Genomic DNA, 21,256 nt, shown 5'->3' with positions numbered 1-21,256 from the left:
TACAATAATATTTATTTAAAACACAATCATGAACGCAGTGGAAGAGATCAACGTTCTAAGTTGACTGGCGAGGCGGGCAGGAAAACTAAGACCCATGTTGGAGATATTCCAGGCAGCGTTGATGAGCGATGTTAAAGCAAAGGTCACTTTAAACGTCCAAATCAGGATAATAATTGATCATGATTATCCACCAAACATCTGTGAGGAGAAAGAAAAAAAGAAATGGAAATTCATCCCACAACATAATTCATTCTAAGACAGCGGTCAAAATCCAGCAAAGAAGATGATGAACTTAATCACTTCTAAATCATATTATTTTTTTTTGACTTAGAAGTTCTTGCGAAGAGGACAATCTGTCTGGGTAAAGAGTCAAAATATTGTAAGGTTTTATCATCCATCTTTTCAACACCAATATAAAGCAGTTCTGTTTCTATCATCCTTCCTTTTAAGAACAAAGAATTGACTTTTTCTGGAGTTCATTTTGAAATGTATTTTGAGCCAATAAAGACAGTAAAGTTGCTCTAAACAGTCTGAATAAACTGCCTATTTGTCAGTTTCTCATCCTTCTCTGTCAACTCTTTCAGTTCCTGCGAGTGGACCAGGACAAGGAGTGCAACATGGAATGCAGCGGAGCGCCTCGCAAGCCCCTGTGCGCCTCCGACGGACGGACCTTCACGTCTCGCTGCGAGTTCCTCCGAGCCAAGTGCCGCGATCCCCAGCTGGAGGTGATCCGAGGGCCGTGCAAAGGTCAGGTCATGAGTCACGCTTCAGCGCCGCCTGATGCTCACAACGAGGTCACAGTGGGATCTCGTGGGTTAAATTCATTTCACCATAATTGATCCTTTGAGTCCATAGAGTCTTAACTTCTTCTTGACAACGGGGTCTTGTCGTGTGGTCTGACGTCTCTGGTCAAAGACGTCCTCTGGAATAAAACATCTTGACTTGACGTAGATGTGAAAGACAGCCCCCCCGCCCCTCCTTTTTCAATGCCCATCACAGTTCCTTATTCTTCTAATATTGAATCTCTAATGAAGACAGTGACTCGCTCAAGGTTTCTAAGATTGAAAACGTATTCTTTGGTTTTTGTGTCGTCTCCATGGCGACACTTTTTAAACGGACATCTGGACGCGAAGGCGAATAGAGGAGTCCAGCCATGCGGCTGAAAGGGAGGAGAATGTCTGAAAGTGGTATTGTAAGTGTCAATAACATTGTGTCCGCGGACCCCCCGCTGGTCCGAGGTGAGTGACACGGCCGAGTCAGCCGAAAGCAAACCCGAGAGCACAGGGATGGGATTGTGTTTGAGGACGACCCAGGCTGGCACCACATTTGTTTTCTATCAGTGTCTTGGATGATTCAAGTGTCCTGTCACTTTTTCCGTCCTTTTTCCGCTTGAGCCCCTGGAGAAAAGAGAGAAAGACTTTTTTTTTTTCTGGGTTTTTCCAGTGAAACCAGCATTTCTAAATTCACCTTATTCCGGGACATCGTCCTGCCTCTCCCCGGATCGCATGAACACCAGACAGAGAGAAGCCAGTGGACATTCCCTGCTGTCTGAGTCGTCTCCTGACTAACCGGGTGGATGTTTTTGCACTTAGTGGTGGTTATTTAAAATGTGATTTCAATCTACCCTTCAGACGGGCACACTGTGGTACCAAAGTGTCACACAAAGTTACCATCAGACTAATGGTTAAGACAGCCGCTGGGGCCAGAACAGGTGACTGTTGGTGATTCGTGGGCTGTGATTGACGGGTGAGAAAAAGGTGCGTGCAGGTGAACACTTTATCAACGACTGCACTCCGACGTTGAGGTTCAAGAAGGAAGGCAGATGGAGCGAGGTTTTCCTAGTGCATCAGCCCTTTTTTCGTAGATGACTGGAATGTTCTCCAGGAGCTGCTTCCTCCTTTGCTAATGGCTTTACCAACAGGCTCAACGCCTGCCAGCCTGCTGCTAATAAGAGCAGCGATGTTCCTTCTCTTCCAAACCACAAAAATATCTGGAGCTTCCGAAGTGTCTTTAATATTTTCCCCCTAATCATCTCCGGTCTACTCAAATTCTGCCGCGCTCCTCCGGTATCTTTTCCTGTTTTTCACCATCAAACTCAGTGAATTATTTCCTGTAGAATGTTCCCCCCTTAATACGTTGTGATCTGTGGCTCCGCAGATACATCCAGATGTGTGGCGGAGAAGAAGTACACGGAGCAGCAGGCCAAGAAGCTCTTCCCGCAGGTCTTCGTGCCGGTTTGCAACCCGGACGGCACCTACAGCGAGGTGAGACGTCGTGAACGTGAACGTGACTCAAGACGATGTTCACCATCTTGAAATTCTCCTCGCAGATTCAGTGTCACAGCTACACCGGGTATTGCTGGTGCGTCACCCCGAATGGTCGACCGATCAGCGGCTCTGCAGTGGCCAATAAAAAACCAAGATGTCAAGGTAGGAGCTAAGCTAATGATTTTTACACTGAATTTACTGAAGTGTGAAGTTTATAGGTTCAGCTGCACCAGCACCATCCGTTTAAAGTATCTGGTTTTGAGACAAAACCGTAACTCTTCCTCAAATTACTTCCTTAAATCCAAAATATTCAGGCTGCAGACCTGCTTTCCCAGGCCCCCCTACCTTCTCTCTCAAACCCCACTTTGCAGATAGCTACCAGATTTGTCAGGCCCCTACCTTGCAAACAGCTACCTGCTCTCCCAGGCCCCTCTCCTCGAAGACCACCATCTCTCCTCTCAGGGCCCTACATATAAACTCACACACATATTTGTTTAATGATAGTAGGTTTTACTATCTGTCTTGCCAGGGGGTGCAAAAAAAAGGTCACATAAAGGGCCAGATCAGGATCATAATCGTGATTATTCACCAAATAAATCGAATTTAGAGGACATTTAAACCATGTATATTCCAAACTAAGTAAGATACATTTATCTCTGTTTGTTCTCACCTAAAATAAAAATTGTCTGTTGTGAAACTACGTCCTTATTTCTGGTATAAGCAGTCTCAAAATTTGGTCAATTCCAAAAAACAACCCTTCAGGTCAATCCTGTCTGTGTTTGTGTGAGCAACACAAACCTATCTAGTCTGATTTCAGTAGGTGTTTGAATGATCTAGATAAGATCAACCTTCAAAGAGTAACAGTGATTTTAAATGTTAAATCCTCACAATGGCGACAAATGCATATGGATATTTGGACGAAAAAGTTCTGTGGCTCCAGCTTCCTTATAATCTAGGAAGGAAAGTTGAAACCATCTGACTGTAGCCAAGGTGTATTTGAAAGTAAATCCACAGTGGAAGATCTAGTGTGATTTTCTTAGGCAGGCGTCACGAGACAATGTTGAAAACAGAAGCTTCAAGAGTGTTAATTTAATTGTCCACCTCAAGTTCAGGAGCAACATGGAAAAGAATTCTTCAGAAAATAACTTTTTCCTTTGAGCTCAGCTGTGAAACCTGCTGCTGCCTGGAAACAACATTGATCTGTTCAATTACAAGCGTATTAGTGATTCCACAAGCCTGCGATAATCAGGATGATTCAACCGAACAAGGCATGACGGTCGATCCTGTGGCGATGGTTGTAACAGACAGGAAGCTTCACGAGGTAGTCAGCCTGTTGCACATCGGCCAGGAGAGCGCCACTGATGCGTTGTTTATCCGTAAAGTGGAGCTGTACCGAATGTAATTGTTCTTGGAGGCAGTTATTTTGGGGCCAGATTTAATTAACCAATGCCACATGTCTTTCCTGTTCCTGTTCTCAGTCTGTCCTCAGAAGTGGCTGCTGTTTCAGATGCTTAAGACTCCTTAAATGGTTTCCAGAGGTTGTGTAGCTAATGTTTGCTATTTGCGCTAATGGTGGTATTCAGATAAATGGCTGAAGCCACTCATATTAGAAGATTTACAGTAAACGGAAAACATTACTCATATTATTTTTCTATGGAAATGTTGGTTTGTTTGAGAGCTGAACAATGGTCTAGTGTCAATTTTTGGTTTGATTATTATTGCCTTTCAGAATAAAAAAAAAAACTCCATCCTACTTTTTGTGTGGATTGGATAAGGACTAGGCAACCACACTACACTACTACAGATGATTGATCCAAAATGCATGTGTTTGTAACCCAAATAAAGTCTATAAAGTTTCATGGATGTCGCAAACTTTTCAGGCTCCAAACAGGAGAGAGCGACGACGCGAGAGCCTGGAAAAGCAGGTGAGAATTCAATCCAAGACAAATACGTCCTCAAAGACAAATTGTTTCCTTTGTGTGTCTGCGATTGTGCATGTGTGTCGAAGCGTGTACGTACATGTGTGTATTTTCATCACCCTCCCCAGTTGGACTGTATCTGTGTCGGTGATGTGCAGGGCGGGTCACCTGTCAAGGCTTGCCTCGCTCTAATATTCTCGTGGAGAAGCCCGGAGGCCGATATAAAAGAGGAGAGCGCCTCAGATGGCTGCACATCACGGCCAGCAACATTTACAAGAAGTTCTTGTTCCTCATAACCTGCCTTTTAATCCTGCAGAGATCAGCCGTGCATAGTAACAACACCTCTTTTTTTTCCCCAGCTTGATGCCAGATTAACTCACAGTTTCAGTCCGCTGATGGTGTTTTGAACTGACATATTTGACTTTGTGAGAATGTTTTATGAACTTTTAACTGCTGTTTGGACAGTCATAGTAAAAGTTTGACGATAAAAAAAGGGTTGCATTTAGGAGCCGCTTCTGGGAAAACTGTGTCCTATACAACTTCTTCTTCTAAGAATTGTGGAGTTGCAAGAACACGGGTTACCTTTGGATAACCTTTCAATCCCAAATGTTTTTTAACCTTTAATAAAAGATCACGTAAAGTTTAAACAACATTTAAACACAGCAGTCTGTGGTTCACTAATGTGGAATCTACGGTTTATGATTTTAGTGCAGATGTGTCAAACTCAGGGCAGTTGGCCCTTAATGTCAATTTATGTGGCCCGTAAACCTTTTTAACTTCATTTTTTAAGGGGCAACTAATGTAAAAGAAAATGACTCACATGTTTCAAATGTTGAAGTCTTCCTCTCCAAGATGCAGTAAGTCCCTCATCATGACCATGTTTTGAAGTCATTACTCATATATAACATAATTACATATTTACATATTGTTACGCCCCGTCTGAAATCCGAGCAAATGAGAGGTTACGAGAGTCCATTATGATGTAATCATGGCTTCACTCTCCTCCAACCAGTTGTAATCACGCCCGCTTTGTTTATACAACAAGTCCCTTGAACGTGGAGACATCCGGGATTGATGACGCTGTGTGACAAACCTTGATGCATGGCCAATCACAGCAGAGTGGGTGTGGTTATGGTAAACAAGATTTGATCTTCAGAAAAAAGCACATTTACTAATGTATATATTTAAATTAAAATATAGTTTTGTAGAAACAAACACATACTGATGAGTACAATAGAGTCCAAGATCTATTTAAGAGACACTTAAATCAACACATTAGTCGCCCTTTAAAAACAAATTTGATTTTTTTTGCTTTAAGGCCAAACACAAAGTGTATCTTTTAGTGAAGGTAAACAATATTTGGAATTCATTAGAGTGTCATTTTGTGTGTTTATTCACTGTTTTAGATGTGAATATATGTATCAATATTATTATCCGGACAAAGTTAAATGGATTGAGTTAAAGATTTCAGCCCCTGGTCTGGTTGAGTTTGACACACTTGCTTTAGTGGCTCCTTGTGATAGTTTATCCAAAATTCTCATTTATTTTCCTTATGTCACCTTAGGGTTGGGAGAATTTTTTGGACTAATCCGTCTCTTATTTGAAGTTACAGGCATAAGTGAAAGTCTATATTACCATCGTGACCAGTGCTCACTTTTCCTCGTCCAAAAAGACACACTGAAAAAAAACACTGAAATACTTTCATACTGCTTGTCTGTATCGTCCTCTTATATAGCTACAAAAAAGTTCAAAATATTGTCTTGTTTAATTGTATTTTTTTGTAACAAATTCTCATTATTCTTCATTACATGAGGGAAATTACAGAAGAGCAGTATTGAGGTATTTAGATTTTTGTTGGACAAAGAAAAGTAAACCCCAATCACGACCTTTAAATGGACATATAGTTATGCCTATGACTCCAAAAAGAAACATTACTACAATAATTCTCCCAGTCAACATGAAGATGAGTAGAAAATGGGTATAATTTGTATGAATTATTCCACTAAGATCTTTTTTTTATGCTTTCCAAGAAATTGCTAACGTTAGAAGTATATTCTTTGCCTACTTTGGATGTCGGGGTGAAACCACTACTTTCAGGTCGACGACGAATGCAGTAAAAATGTCAGTTTTTTTGTGTCACTCGCCTGTTCCTGAAGAGGCACGAGGGAGCAGAAAAGTCTTTGTCACTGGAGTTATTCCTGTCAGTGTGGCATTTATGTCTCAGAGTCCTTGTGTAAACAGTCTACCAAGTCATAGTTGCGAGTGAACAAAAAAAAAGCTGATTTAGGGATGGTGTGAGAGCCAACGTCAGGGTGAGTGAGAGGCAGAATAAACTGTAAATTCAGTGGGTCTGCGGTGTTCCACCTCTATAAATAGCTGTAATTGCATCAATATTTTGATTCGGGAGCAGCGCGTCACTGGCGAGGCATTCCACCGAGGCCATGGCTGCACTTTTATTGTCAAGACGTTTTCGGCTGAAACGGCTTTCGCCCGTTCCTCCGCGCTCGGCTTGACAAATCCATCCGCATGCTGGGATCATGAGCTGCCGACGACTGACAAACGGCAGTAAAGCTAATGCCGTACGACCACAAATAGCGCTGGGGTTTCCTGGCAAACGCTAAAAGAGGTGTTACAGTCGTGTAAACGGCCGCAAAGTAAAGATAGGTCATTAGCGGTGCGTCGTAAATCCAGATCATAAGTGCGCTTTTGAGATGGCGTTTCCATCTGCCGGTTAATAACGCTTCTGAAAATCTATTTTTAAAACGCAGACGAGACGTTAAAAGAAATACATTTTCTTTTTTCATTTCGCTTTTCGGGGGAATTTATTGTTTGCGGCGCCGCCTGTTAGCTTCTCCTGAGTCATGTGCTCTGAGCTCAGTGAGTTGAGGTGAACCGCGGCTTCACCCTTCAAACCCTCCATCGCCGTCTCGCTCCCGCCACAAGTCAAACAAACAGAGAGCGAATAAACACGGCGCTGGATGATCCCTCCGTTAATTGGTCGACTTCCTTCTCTGCCGCTGGACGACGTCAGCCGCTCCGTCGTTCATTTCAACTGACCTCAATCTGGAAAATGTAACCACTGTTTTTTTGTTCCCCCCTCTGTCACCTCTAGCAGAACTCTCTTCCTGATCCTCTCATCTTCTCTTTTCCCTCTTCATCCGGGCAACGTGCAAATATCATGTACTTGTGTGTTTTCTGTGATCTAGTTTACTCTTGTAATTGTAGTCTCCTTGCAAATATTCTCCATTCTAAATGCAGATGAGACCGGTCTGATGGTGGACCCTCAGCCCTCCGCCGACGAAGAAGGTGAGCTCGTCCTCGTCCGGAATCTCATTCGTCCGTTTACAGATCAGTCAAGAAACCTTTAAGGAACATAAATATAAACAGAATGTTACTGTTATCTTTGTTTGATCGAATGGATGGAAAATTGTCAAGGTTTCATATGTAAAAATATCAAATATGAATTAATTCTGATTTAATTTTGGTTACCTCACTTCAAATTGCGGTCACATTGTTACAGCATATACACAGATAATATAGATAGATAGATAAAACTTTATTGATTCCTCTGGAGGTCTCTTTTGGGAAATTGTTTTTCCAGCACACAGTAACACAGACGATAGATTCATGAAAAAAGAACAAGAACAAAGCGCAATAAAAAGAAAGTGCAGGATGATGGAATCTAAAGATAAATAACATAGATCAAAGAAAAAGGATACAAAGATTAACATGGAATATCATCTTTTCACTCCTGCCCCAAACTCAGAATTAAACAAACTAATATCACGAGGAATGAATGAGTCCCTGAGTCTATTAGTGTTGCATCATGGGAGGAGCATTCCTGCTCCATCTTCCTCTCTCTTCACTGATGACATTGTTCAGAGGATGTCATCATCCATATACAGTATATATATATAAACTTTTTTTTTTGGTACGTATATATTACTTTTATTTTTTCTTAAAATAAAAAAACAACAACAATGAATTAATTTTAAAAAGGTAGGTGGGGAGATAAAAACATCAAAACATGTTTAATGGTTTATTTGTAATAGTTTATTATATATAAAAATACAACCAACAAAACAGATAAAATCTTGAAAAAGATTAATTACAAAATAAATGAAAATTTTAACATATATTATTATAATAGCACTTTCAATAGTAAATAAAATAAATTATTTAAAAAAAGTTTTCAAAATATTTTTAAGTAAATAGTTGCCTGCAAATAATGTAAAAAATAAAATAAAAATGGATTATCGTATATATTTGAACATCAAAATAAAAATACAAAAACGTTTCCACATTCTCAGTTCGGCCTCAATTGCACCGGATTAATACAGCGACTTTGCCCCAGTCTGATCCTGGATTAGGAAAGAAAAACAACACCACATTTGGAAAAAATACTAAGAAATATACTGAACTTCTTTTGACAAATTTAAGAGGTTAAGCCGTGTGAGATAAAATACTTTTGTTGTGGGTAGAAATCAAGCTTAACTAGATTTTCTGTCCTTGCCATGTTTTAATTTCTATTTTTTAAGAGAAATAGGTCTCATTCTTCCGAGACAGCTCATCTTAATAAAACATTTGAATTAAATTTGTGGCTTCGGTTCACTCGTAACTATGTTTTCCTAGATAGATGTCTGAGCTTTTTTTTTTTTTTTTTTACAAGTATGATAAATAGAGTTCATTTGATTCTCTGGTCATTCTCAGCTCTGCGGTGGACTTTTATGGAACCGCTGATCCTCTTGCACTTTCATTCTCTATTAACTGAAACATTCCTCAAAGTTTTAAAAAGCTTATTGAGACTTTTATGTGACGGCTGGTAAAATCATCAACGTTAACATGAGAACTTCTTTTTTTTTTCGTGTGTGTTTTCACCGTGACGATCAAAGAGAAACTTGTAGCAGACATTCATATTTCACACAGCAGCGCCGGCCGATTGTTGCAGCGAGAGTTTGATGAGCGGCTGAGAACCGCAGTCTTGACTTGTGTTCGCCTCGTATTTCTGCTCTGGGCTGTCGCGTTCGCTCGCCTCTCACAGCGGCCCTGATATGTTTTATAGTCCGTGGGTTTGGCCGCTGCGCTAAAGGGGAGTGTTTTCAATTAATGAAGCCATTCTGGTGGTTTTTCTTGCAGATATCATCTCGCAGTACCCAACTCTGTGGACGGCGCAGGAACGGAGTCGCCAGAACAACAGAACCAAGGCACCATGTGAGTTCTCTTCAGGTGTTTTTTTTTTTCAACATCTTCCTGTTTGGTTTGAGGCTCTTCCTGTCGTTTTAAGAAGCAGGGGTTGTGAAAGAGTCAGGGTTTTTTTTTTTTTTTTTAAGGGGATCGACTTCTCAGTGCGTCTGTAATTATCAGCACATGGTACAAACTGAGAATCTCTTGTGGTGAGTGTCTTCTGCTCCACACATGATCCCACCACACACATCCGCCGTCCACCACTGAAATAGGACACTCGCTACCAGGGATGGGTGCCCGCACTTGGTACCATAGGACCCGGTTCTGACAGAAACCAGGGCCGTCCTCCCGAAAGTATTAATCTTTTTGGGTTTTTTTCATTCAATATTTACAAAATATAAAGACTTTCAACATGTATTTAATAAGAAAATAGTCAGTTTGTACCGTAATTCACTTTCCAAAGGCTGTGTCAAACAAACACAATTTTACAGAAAAGTATGGAAAGGAAACACACTTACACTAACACAGTTGTCTTTGTCGAAATCTTTTGAAGAATACATTTGTTTTTTTTTGTCCAAGACCATTTTAAAATAACTAATGAGTCATCAGTATTGGATAAGATAAACGAGGAAACCACATAATTGGCATACTCCAGAGATTGATGAAATGTATGGATTATTTATTCTAAAAATCCAGGTAATAAAGGGGCAACTAATGTGAAAACCGAACTTTCCTAATTCACTCCCATGTCTTCCTCTCCAAGATGCAGTAAGTCCCTCATCATGACCATGTTTTGAACTTATTACTTTATAAAGTTCTCGTCTGAAATCTCGGTGAATGAGAGGTTACGAGAGCAGAGTCCTTTATGATGTAATAATGGCTTCACTCCTCCTCCAGCCCTGCTCTAATCACTCCCTGCTTTGTTTACACAACGAGTCCCTTGGAGGTTGAGACTTCGGGGATTGATGATGCGCGGTGAATAACCTGGACGTTTGACATACTCTGCAGAGTGGGTGTGGTTATAGTAAACAAGATTTGATGTTCAGAAAAAAAGTTTTCAGTGGGCGGGGCTTAAGATCATTTTCTTAAGTAAATATTAAAAATTTAAAAAGAGTTTTGTACAAACAGATACATACTGATGATACATTAGAGGTCCAAGATCTATTTAAGATACCTTTTAAATAATTTTTAATGAATACTGCATGATGTCATTTTAATATGCGCGTCTTTTGCAACTCATATCAACCAACTGAAGACAATGACACAGCTTTATTCAAAGTACAGATATTAATCTTGAAGTTTTTGGCAAATACGAAAATACACGGCTTTTTACAAATCTAGGTCTAACAAAAATGATTGAATTATTGGTTGAAGTAAATATTATTAGCATTGAGAAGTTCTTGTTTTCGTTGTTGCTAACTGTTATTAGCTTAGAGATAAAAAAAAAGAAAAAAAAGAATACATTTGACATAGAGGCGCTTTTTTCGGCGATTGAGGACATCGAAAACCCTTAATTAACTAAACATATAAAAGTAAAACAGGCAAAAGAAGTGATAAAAACATTAATTTATATCCTGAAACAAAAAAAAAGGAAACTATGAATTTAATTGTGACAAAATCAAAATTCCTCAAATTTACATTTATATTTGTGAATGAAATACTTAAACAAACAAAATGTGTTGAGTGAAAAGTTCCACCTAAATATTCAGACTTTCTCACCTGCATGTTTTCCCAAATATTAGGTTGGACCAACAGCTTTGAGCTTAGCTCGACTGCTCACTGTAAATATGAAACAATACTTTTACACATGTGGCTCTGAGAGAAATACTCGTTTGCATGTTTGTGTGTGAATATCATTAGAATATTTGACTCTGAGAAACGGTGGTTTTGATTACGACTTCTTAGAAGAGAAGAACTGTAGCGAGACGCTGGAACTCCAAGCATTTTTCCTTCCTATTGTGGAGCTAAAGATTTTCATGAAACGGAACCAAAAAAAAGTTCTCCTAATCCTGTGGAAGCTGCGACAGATCAATGGTTCCGACGCTCAGAGGAGGATCAGGAAGAGTCGCAGTGTTTCCTGAGATTCATGGACGTGTAAACACTAAAGGCCCGAGCGGCCGCTGTTAAGTCTTTGTCCCGTCTGTGACTCTCACTGTCACACACATCCACAAAGGGCAGTCGAGTGTCATAATATTTACTTAACTTGAGGCATAGGGAGCTGTACTTAGTCATTAGCCCATTAATGTCCGTAAACAGTGCCACAGGGGGCTGATAGAGTCGTCTGCACACGCCGGCTCTCCGAGCACTCGCTCTCCACCCTTTGTCTTCTGCACTCTGGAGGTTTGCAGGCTGGAAAGAAAAGAAAAAAAAAACACTTGTGAGACCATTTTATATCAGTAAAAAAACAATAAAACTTTTGTAAGTTGGATTGAAGCTGCACTCAACTAGCTTGTTGCTAAAACAAATCTTTTTTATAATCAATTTGGAGAAATATTGAATCAATAGATGGTAAGGAAGATGTAATTATCATATAAAGACTTCGAATTCCAATTAAAATTTGAGTAAATATGTTATAAAAAAAACATGGTTTCATTGAACACATTTCATCTACACAGCTAAATCAAAAAAACATTTAAGAATTTACCTTTTTGATTGTCCCACACACACATTTTTGGGTTAACATTTTACATTTTTTTTAAATGTAGTGATTTCATGTTTAAAGGTTAAATGAGGAAATAAATTAAGACTTAATTTAAAGGCATCACATAAACACAAGGCAGTTTGCATGGTTTTTAATTGCTTTAAAAGTTAATAAATCTAGAGAAAATGTGAATAAAAATATAGTTAAAAGATAAAACAAAATGAAAAACTCACAAAGTAATAAATGATAAAGTGTATAATTTTGTTTAATTTTATATTCTAATACTAATTAGAGCATAAGAACAAACAAGGAAACATACCAACATACATTTCCGGATAAATGTTTTTTAATAAAAATTAAAATAAGCTTTTAATATGTTGTTTTTGAAGATGTTATCAGGACAAAATATTTTTAATTAATCATTAGCGATATTGCTTGGATTATATTTCATTCATAGTCACAAGGTAATAAATGACTTATTTAAAAATAGATGTTATATTAATGTATATAGAAGGGTTTTTACTTTACAGTCAATCACATTTATATTACATATAATATATTATTATATACATATTTATATAACCTTAGAATGACTGGACAAGGTCAGTAAAGGTCGAACTAGGTCCCCACAGAAACACAAAGTCTGTCAAAAAGTTTCCTTCCTAACCTCACCTCTGTGTTCCAGCCTCGTCATGTGACCAGGAGCAGCAGTCGGCTCAGGAAGAAGCCAGACTACACAAAAACGACGCCGTGTTTGTGCCGGACTGTGCTCACGGGGGTCTCTACAAACCGGTCCAGTGCCACCCCTCCACCGGCTACTGCTGGTGTGTGTTGGTGGACACCGGGCGACCCATACCCGGCACCTCCACCAGGTGAGACCATGGAATTATTAGAGGTCCCACTTTGGATAAATTCAACTGACTTTAAAGCGTCTCCGTCAGGTACGAGCAGCCCAAGTGTGACGGCAACGCCAGAGCCCACCCGACCAAGCCCAAGGACCATTACAGAAGCAGACACCTCCAAGGTACATCTGCTTTTCCTCTCCGCTCAGACCACATGGTGAAGCTCCTCCGCCACCAACCGCCGCTCGGAGGCCGAGATAAAGAGTGTGTTGTTGACATCGGGATCGGTGGAGGAAATGCTTGATAACGTCTTGAGGTTTGCCAGAAACCCAGTAAGCCAGGAGACAGAGATGGAGCACCGTGAGGGGGATTAATCGGGGGGGGCCCTGACACGGGAGATGGAGGATAGCGGTATCACTGAAGATAGTGGCGAGACAGCAGGGAAGAGCTGTGGAGATAACAGATAATAGGATGTCGGAGACAGGTAATGACGGATCTAATCCACCGTTGATTAGTGAGGAGGTCGTTTAAGAATTCATTATCAGAACCGTTTATTTTTGTGGAATTATTAATGACCTACAGATGACCTTTGAATTCATTCATTTGGACTTGAAATGAACAAGTGTGAACATTAACAATGTCCTCCGAATATTTACCATAATTTGATTTATTTATTTTAAAATTTATTTTACAACATTAAGAAGTTCCTCAGAATATTTACCATAGTTTGATTTGTTTATTTTTAACTGTATTTTACAACATTAAGAATTATAATTATAAACAACATATTTCTAACTGTATTTCAACCCAATACATTTGAAATAAAAAAAATCGATGAGACTGAAAGAAGATCTTAAGAATTTTGCAAATCATTCTAAAGTGGTGAAAATTTATATTAAACACTTTTGAGTGTCAAAAAGCCATTTAAACATGAAATTAAAATTTTCACTTTCACATGCATTTCTGAAATACTAGATTTACAAGTTTATTCTCATGCTTTCAATTATAAAAGTCCATCAAAATAAAAGTCTTACATTAATATGTTTTTTGGGAAATTTTACTTTTAGATATTTATAAACTGGAAAGGGACTCATAAAGAGCATGCCTCTGCCAATGAGCTCATTTGATCAGTTTCGAAAAAACTTCCATAATTCAGGAGTTGTGTATTCTTATACCACAAATTTCCTCAAGGAGAATCAATTTTGTGCGGTTCACGAGAGTTTTCTCGTCTGGTAATCCAGAACGGCACAAAAATACCATTTTTCTTGTCAAATAGTCAACACTGACATTCGCTCAGAACTTCATCCAGCTAACAGAAGGTAGAAGTAACCCACAAATGTATTTATTCCAATGTATTTACACATGTTGGATACACTGGCGCTTTAACTGACAGTTTGTAATTTAGTATTTTCATTTAAAAATATGAAAGATGGAATTTAACTTTATTTAATCAAGAAAAAAACTTTAATAATGTCGCTTTGGTAGCTAAATATTTATTTCCAAAACTCAGCATTATAACTACAACCATTCCATATCCGAAAAAGTCAAGGTTTATTAAAAACGTTTATTGGTATTTGGCACATATTCTTCTTGGTGGTTTGGTAAACAAGCTAATAATCCAGGGATGTCTGAACAGACCAGCGACTGTTCTTCCACTATTTATATAGAGACGTGCCAGACCCGAGTCGAGCGGTTTCGCTCGCAGGTGCTGCGTTTACACAACATTTCAGCTTTCGCTCTGTGGTCACGTGACTTTTAAACATCGTTGTAACACAGCTTAACAGATATTTCAATCATTTTTCTCCATTTAACTAGAAAAAAGATAATGTCTACCGACTGCTGGCATCAATACCATCATTTTAGTTAAAATTGGTTACAGTTTTTTTTTTTTATATACACATGAATGGCTCCTAATCGCTGCTGCTTACGCACCTAACTACATTTATAACTAGCAGAAAAAAATTACTTCATAAAACATACCAGGCCATCATTAAAAAATATATATATTTGTGTTAGCGGCAGTTTACACAATGGCAGGAAACGTAAATTCCGAATTATAAAATCATTGAAGTTGTTATTTTTTTTATTTGATTGTTTGAGGTGTTTTTTTTGTAATAGTGTAAAAGAGCTCCTCGGTAGAGGTATGCACCAACTGAGTGCTTTTGTAGTTTAGTAATGGAATAGTGATGATTATGATCCTGGACAGTCTTCACAAATTTGTATTACAAATCCAGAGCTTCCAGTTTAAATTAGGATTATCATCTTCTGCAGTGCATTATGGGACTTGCGGTTTTATATTAGTCAAACAAACGTCTGGTATATATTGAATAAGAATATATGTATATGTCTATTGAACCATGTAGAGTATAGATTGTACAACACTATCTTGAAAATGAACTGATCAAAACTGTCAATGAACATTTGAGTATATGTGAAATACTATCAAGACTACTTGACTGAACTTTCAAGAATGGTTTAGTTACAGCTATTGTTGCTACATACTGTAATTTAAATGTTAAATATTTTTCAATGAGCTTTAAAGGAGTCATGGAAACATGACTGACAAAGATGCTGACATTTAATGTAAGAATTCAAAATATTTATTTTTGTTACAAATGGCACCTTATGTTGAGAAAAAAAATGAATGGTTTTCTCTAAACAGCAGAAACTAAATATTTTTTTAACATCAAGGAAAGTTGCACAACCAGAAAAAAAAAGGCTAAAGAGAATACACTGACGTCCATTATTAAGCAGACTTGAACAGAATCCAACAACACAGCATCTTATTTGCTTTATGAGCAGTTGCGTCAATGCCTGTAAACTATGTCACTGTATAAACCAGAGGTTGATCATAAACGTTGCCTGTAGCTTATTTGCTGTCAAAGCGCTGCTGTTGAAAGGTTTATGGGGCGAGATGCGAGAACGGAGCCACTTGCCCTGAAAGCAGCAGGTGAGGAAAGCAAAGTGTTTGGCTAGCTCCCCCTCCGGAGAGACATCGCGGCTCTCTACCGGGGTCAGGTATGGAGAGCTGTGGCTGTGAGTGCTGACAAGGCTGTGGGCTGTGTGGCTTCACGTCATAAAACAGCTTCTTATTGACAGTTACATGCGCAGCAACACGTCAAGCAGGTCATAGGAAGCAGCAGAGCGTTCATCAATCATTGTGGCTTCTTTTTCAAACTCATAATTGTCGATCAATAATCAATTTGATATGATGATCAGGAGTCAAAGAAGCTAAAGAATGAAGTGACAGTGAAGTATCAATAAGGTTTTAGCAGATACAGAACCAGTGGAACACTAGGTATTATTGTTAGGAACCTTTATTTAGTTTAGAGCAAAAACATGGACATGTTTAAAGGTGACACCACCAGAGTTAGCGGACAGAAGTGAATGTACTTTACATTCAAAGAAAAAAACGAAATATATTTATATATTTTTTCACTTTTCCAATTGGAAGACGAGGCTCAACCAACAGTTGTGTTTATGATGTTGGACCCTCACGTTTCTCAGCCAATCCTTCGTTCTTTTACTGTAGCTGCTCCCAAAATATTTTGTTTTAAATGCTTTCAAATTAAATATATTTTTGGACACAAATTCCAATTGTGTTCTATTGTTTCTCTTTTTTGTAGTCACATAAACTCCAAATTCTGTCTTCTACATTTTACATTTTAAATTCTACATTTAAGAAACATCATCCAAAGATAAACACGTAAAGGTTAGAAGTTTACTAGTACTTCAAACTCAAGCGATAGAAAGTATCTTATTAGCAACTCCTGCCCTGAATTTAACCAGAATCTTTAGTTTCAAGCATCAATAGCAAAGAGAGAGTAGGTTCTTGTCACTGATTCTAATACAACTACATTGTTTAATAATCACTGTATTATAGATGAAGTTTTGAAACATGAATCAAAGATAGATATTTGTTTTATTGTCCGTGTGATTATTACTAGAGCTGGGTAGAATTTGGTGATACGATACATATCATGATACAGGGTTAATGATATGATATATTTCTATATATTGTGATACTGTAGGAACAAGGATATATTTGTAGTATTGTCGAATACTTTTGTGTTGTGGATTAACAGACCACATGATTCATCAGCTTTAAAAGCTGCTGGAGTCGACTGTATCTTCTCGTCCTCAGTCATCGTTGAACTATGGCGAGATTTCAAGTACGTAATCACTAAATCTTATGAAAGACTTTTTGTCTGAATCTGGTTGCAATAAAAAAACACACAAGGGCCATTTCATGAGGATTTCAGATTATTGAGCTAATCATTGTACGATGCTACCTGCCAATGACTCAATGACATCACTTCCTGAATTATTCGGTTTTTCACCTCCATGTACAGGTTAATAATTTCATAAGACCAACTAGCTAATTCAAGCTGTTATCATGTTAACATAGCCAGTGTCTGAAGGTGAAACCGTGTCTAGACTTTTTTTTACCACACGTGGCTCATCCTGACCGTCAACAGGTGGGCCCGATATTTTACTGGGCTGAAGCCAGGGAGGGTCAAAACTTAAATGCTCGGTGTTTAAAGTGGAAACGTTTGGGCTTGTGCCCGTGTTCAGACGTGGCCACTGCAGAAAGCAGGGGAAAGGTGGAGTGGAAGCTAAGATGCTGGGTGTTTACCCCGGTGCTGGTCGCCACCTGTTAGCAAAGAGTAAAGCATGCTATTATCTCCAGCTCAGGAGAATCTGGCCCCGCAGGCTTAGGCCGTAAAAAAAGAGTAGCGGCAGGATCGCAGAAGGGAGCCGGACTGTGAGAAAGCGGAGGGTCTTAGACCTCTTTAGCCTTTAGCCCTTCCAGGGCAACTTTGGCCTCGTCACTCTTAAAACTATATGGCCTTACAGACAGAGACTATTATTAGAGTCATTCCACCCAGTTGTCTGTTTTTAATTCCCTTTCCCATCATTTCGCATGTAACCGCCGTCTCCACTCGCAGTAAAAAGTGGGATTTTCCATTCATGAGATTTCGGTTTCCCCGCTACAAATACATACGCGAGGAGATGAATACCTACGAGTCCCAGACATCCCTTAATAACAATGTGTCTGTCAATTTAATATCTCATATAGTGTCTAGAAACCTTGTGTCGTGATCGTGAGCGTCTACTTCGCCTCCAGCTGTCTGAGCCGCTCATGGGCCTCCTCCATGATTGGCAGGTACCTTCTTCCTCCTGCCGAGGAGGGGAGGTTTGACACGTTACGAGAGCGAGTCTCAAGACAACCGTGAGAGGTTTGTTTGGGTTCATACTCTCCTCCACCGTATTTATGTGGTGCTCAAAGTCGAAACCTTCGCCGACTGCTACATGACGTCCCTGCGCAGACATTTATTAGGGCCACCTATGACGGCGGCATTCCTCGCTCCGACGGTGTTTTTCTCAGCTTGTTGATATACATGCAACGTCTTCCAATACGAGCTGCACAATGTACACTCACACACGTTTGTCTGGCTTATTTTTTTCCAGGCTGTCCCGGGGCTAAGAAAACAGAGTTTCTGACAAGCGTTCTTGACGCCCTGTCGACAGACATGGTGCACGCCGTTACAGATCCAGCATCCGCCGGAAGGTATGACGATCCAAAAATGGATTAGTATCATTCAACGATTACTCATGTATTACATCGAATTCTGTCATGTATAGCAACACGAATCAATCTTTCTGTTATCGCGGTGTGTATTCGTAGGATGGCGGAGCCGGACCCGAACCACACACTGGAAGAGAGGGTGGTCCACTGGTACTTCAGCCAGCTGGACAAAAACTCCAGCGGCGACATCGGGAAGAAAGAGATCAAGCCATTCAAGCGCTTCCTGCGCAAGAAATCCAAGCCAAAAAAGTGTGTGAAGAAGTTCGTGGAGTACTGCGACATCAGCAACGACAAGGCCCTGTCTCTGCAGGAACTGATGGGCTGCCTGGGGGTCACCAAGGAGGAGGGTGAGTCCGCGGATCCACAAAACCAACCAAAGATGTACACATTAGTGAGGATGGTTGACGGGAATATGCTGCTTTTTGTTAGAAAAAAGTAGACGTGCTTGAGATGTTTGATACATTTAAACTGGAAACGCTTCAGTTCAGTACCACACAGTCAAGTCATAGACCTTTTTTCAAATGAAAGACTTTTAAACTGGGCCAGGATTTTGCTTGAATCTTATTCCTTCTCCTGTAGGATCCCCGTTTGCTGACTTTTTTAATAGTTAAATATAGTTTAAAAAAAAAAGAGTTCTGGATAATACTTCAAATTGGTTTTAAACATTATACTCATAAACAACCGTGTTATTTTAACTGTTCCACCACCATGTACCTAAAATGTGTCACTGTAAAAGAGGGATTTTAAACCAATGAGAAATGCATTGAATGAGAATGATTGGTGTTTACATATTATTTTAAAGTTAACTGTCTAAACTGGGATAACCTAGCATTGTTTCCCTTTTTCAAAATGTATTTGGATAATAACTTACAGTATATCCGCAAATATTTTACTTTTAATAATAATTTTAATTTAATTAATTAATAATTTAAACATTTCCATAATTTGTATTCATTTAGTTCAAGATGTAATATTGTATAGTTTCCCACAAAGGCTGGAAAAACTCTGCTCAAGTATTTGCCTGCTAAAGATTGTATTCAAATAGTTTTAAAGGAGTTATTAGATAAAATGTGGAAAATATAGAATCTTGCGCTTGTGTCTGTGATGATGTGCTGACACTTATCTGTAATTCTGTCACAGGTGCCAAAACAGGAGACGGATTGCCTTCCAGTAAACTAGTAAGTAAATCACTGTGTATTGATAAAAAGCCTTTATTATGTTCTCTTTGTTCCTCCCAAAAAAATCATCAGAAAAATCCAGTTTATCGTTTGTTTTCTTAAACTAATTCATCTGCAAGGAGTCTTTATGTTGTCCCAGCTAGTTTGGGCGAAAGGCAGGTGACACCATGAACAGATCGTAACACACACTTGTACACACTCACATCGGTAAAAGATTTAGAGACGTCAATCAATCTCTATACGTTTATCAATTGGGAGGAAACTGGAGGAAACAAACACAGGAACTGATGGGAACATACAGTATATACTCCACATAAAATGGACACAAGTTCCCTCAAAGAGCTAAAGTTGAGCATTCTTTGGTATTTCACTAATTAAGGAGCAACATTGAAGTGTAACTCTCTGGCTCCCCCTACAGTAGTGGAGTATATATAAACTTTAATATTGCTTGACAAAATTGTTATATGATATTTATGGAGAGTGGTTCAGCTGTGATCTATTTATCTTTTTCGTTGCCTAACATGACTTTCTTGCATTTTGAAATAAAACTGATGACGTTACACAATATTTTAATCACACAATCACGTAAACTGTTTCGTTTATTGCGCTTCAAGCTTATCGTAGTTTAAGTTTTATCCTACTCTATGAATCAAATTATCTTTAAGGTCTTGAACTATCAATAAAAAAAAACTTCACTGTTTATATTCCAAACTTTTGAAAGACAGGGATTGCAGGAATACATTTCACGTATGCATGATGTTCTGGTATAAAAACACATGTGTATTAAAGCTCACCGCACTTCATTCATCTTTCAACACCAGCATAAACTGCCTGTTTATGTCAAAGAATAATAACCCAAATATAAAGTAAGTGGTTTTTCCATCAACATTGCTGTCTGAAAAAAAAACGGGGATTTAACCGCTGCTTCTCCGACAGTTCAATATTTCTCACAGTTAATCTGTCAAAACGGAATTAAAATGTCAACCTTCGATGGGATGGAATTAGCCCGAATATTCCCCTGACGTAACTCTGATTTCCTCTTCTTAGAATCCTTCGAAGAAACAAGGCTAACACATCAACCGAGACCCTTCCTCTGCCCCCGGAGATTCCGCCCTCACCAACTGGCAACAATGGAAACCATAGTATTTGCACTTTGTACTTTAAGAAAAATTGTAAATTCACTTTGTAGAAATGAGGTATTTAAACAGACTGCTGAATCTGTGAATGATGTCGTTAGCAAACAGAAATTATATAACACATACAATGTATGTGTCCTTTTTGTGTCTAAAAAAAAATGTTCAAAGTTGTACAAGTTTTGTGTTCAGTGCTTTTTTTTTTTCGTTTTGTTTTTGCTCTTCCTGGGCTGTTGATGATGATGATGACGAACAGTTTGCCTAACAAACATAGACATTCCATTTCCTTGCATCTCTCCCTGTGCTCTATACGGCAAGAATGTTTCAAATGTGCATCATGAAAAACGTCCTACAATGTATTCATTTAGAAATAAAGAAACTCTTTTATAAGCCTGTGTTGATGTGTGACAACAAAATACATCCCTTCAATCTGTTCCTTATTATTCCTGTAATGCTTCAATGATGTTCTTATTGGTGACGCTTTATTCTCACACCTTGTTTT

General features: G+C 38.9%; 1 protein-coding gene across 2 annotated transcripts in view; it reads left to right on the top strand.

Moving 5' to 3' along the window:
• Window positions 1-20,791, top strand: part of smoc2 (SPARC related modular calcium binding 2) — a 29,061-nt gene extending 8,270 nt beyond the window's left edge. The window contains exons 2-13 of one of the 2 annotated variants that reach the window (XM_087802963.1): window positions 585-747; window positions 2,158-2,264; window positions 2,330-2,429; window positions 4,148-4,192; window positions 7,445-7,492; window positions 9,323-9,397; window positions 12,697-12,883; window positions 12,953-13,035; window positions 18,326-18,425; window positions 18,543-18,790; window positions 19,584-19,621; window positions 20,669-20,791. In XM_087802963.1, the coding sequence (XP_087659089.1) occupies window positions 585-747; window positions 2,158-2,264; window positions 2,330-2,429; window positions 4,148-4,192; window positions 7,445-7,492; window positions 9,323-9,397; window positions 12,697-12,883; window positions 12,953-13,035; window positions 18,326-18,425; window positions 18,543-18,790; window positions 19,584-19,621; window positions 20,669-20,692 (1,218 nt within the window). In that variant the 3' untranslated portion in view covers window positions 20,693-20,791. Of the gene's footprint in view, window positions 1-584; window positions 748-2,157; window positions 2,265-2,329; window positions 2,430-4,147; window positions 4,193-7,411; window positions 7,493-9,322; window positions 9,398-12,696; window positions 12,884-12,952; window positions 13,036-18,325; window positions 18,426-18,542; window positions 18,791-19,583; window positions 19,622-20,668 lie in introns of both variants that reach the window. The other variant, XM_087802964.1, reaches the window with a different exon arrangement.
• Window positions 20,792-21,256: the final 465 nt, after the last annotated feature.

This window comes from Callionymus lyra, chromosome 11, assembly GCF_982586985.1.
Source record: "Callionymus lyra chromosome 11, fCalLyr1.hap1.1, whole genome shotgun sequence".
Classification (NCBI taxonomy): domain Eukaryota; kingdom Metazoa; phylum Chordata; class Actinopteri; order Syngnathiformes; family Callionymidae; genus Callionymus; species Callionymus lyra.
The sequence above is the reverse complement of the archived record's forward strand: the minus strand, read 5'-3'. Positions and strand labels throughout refer to the sequence as shown.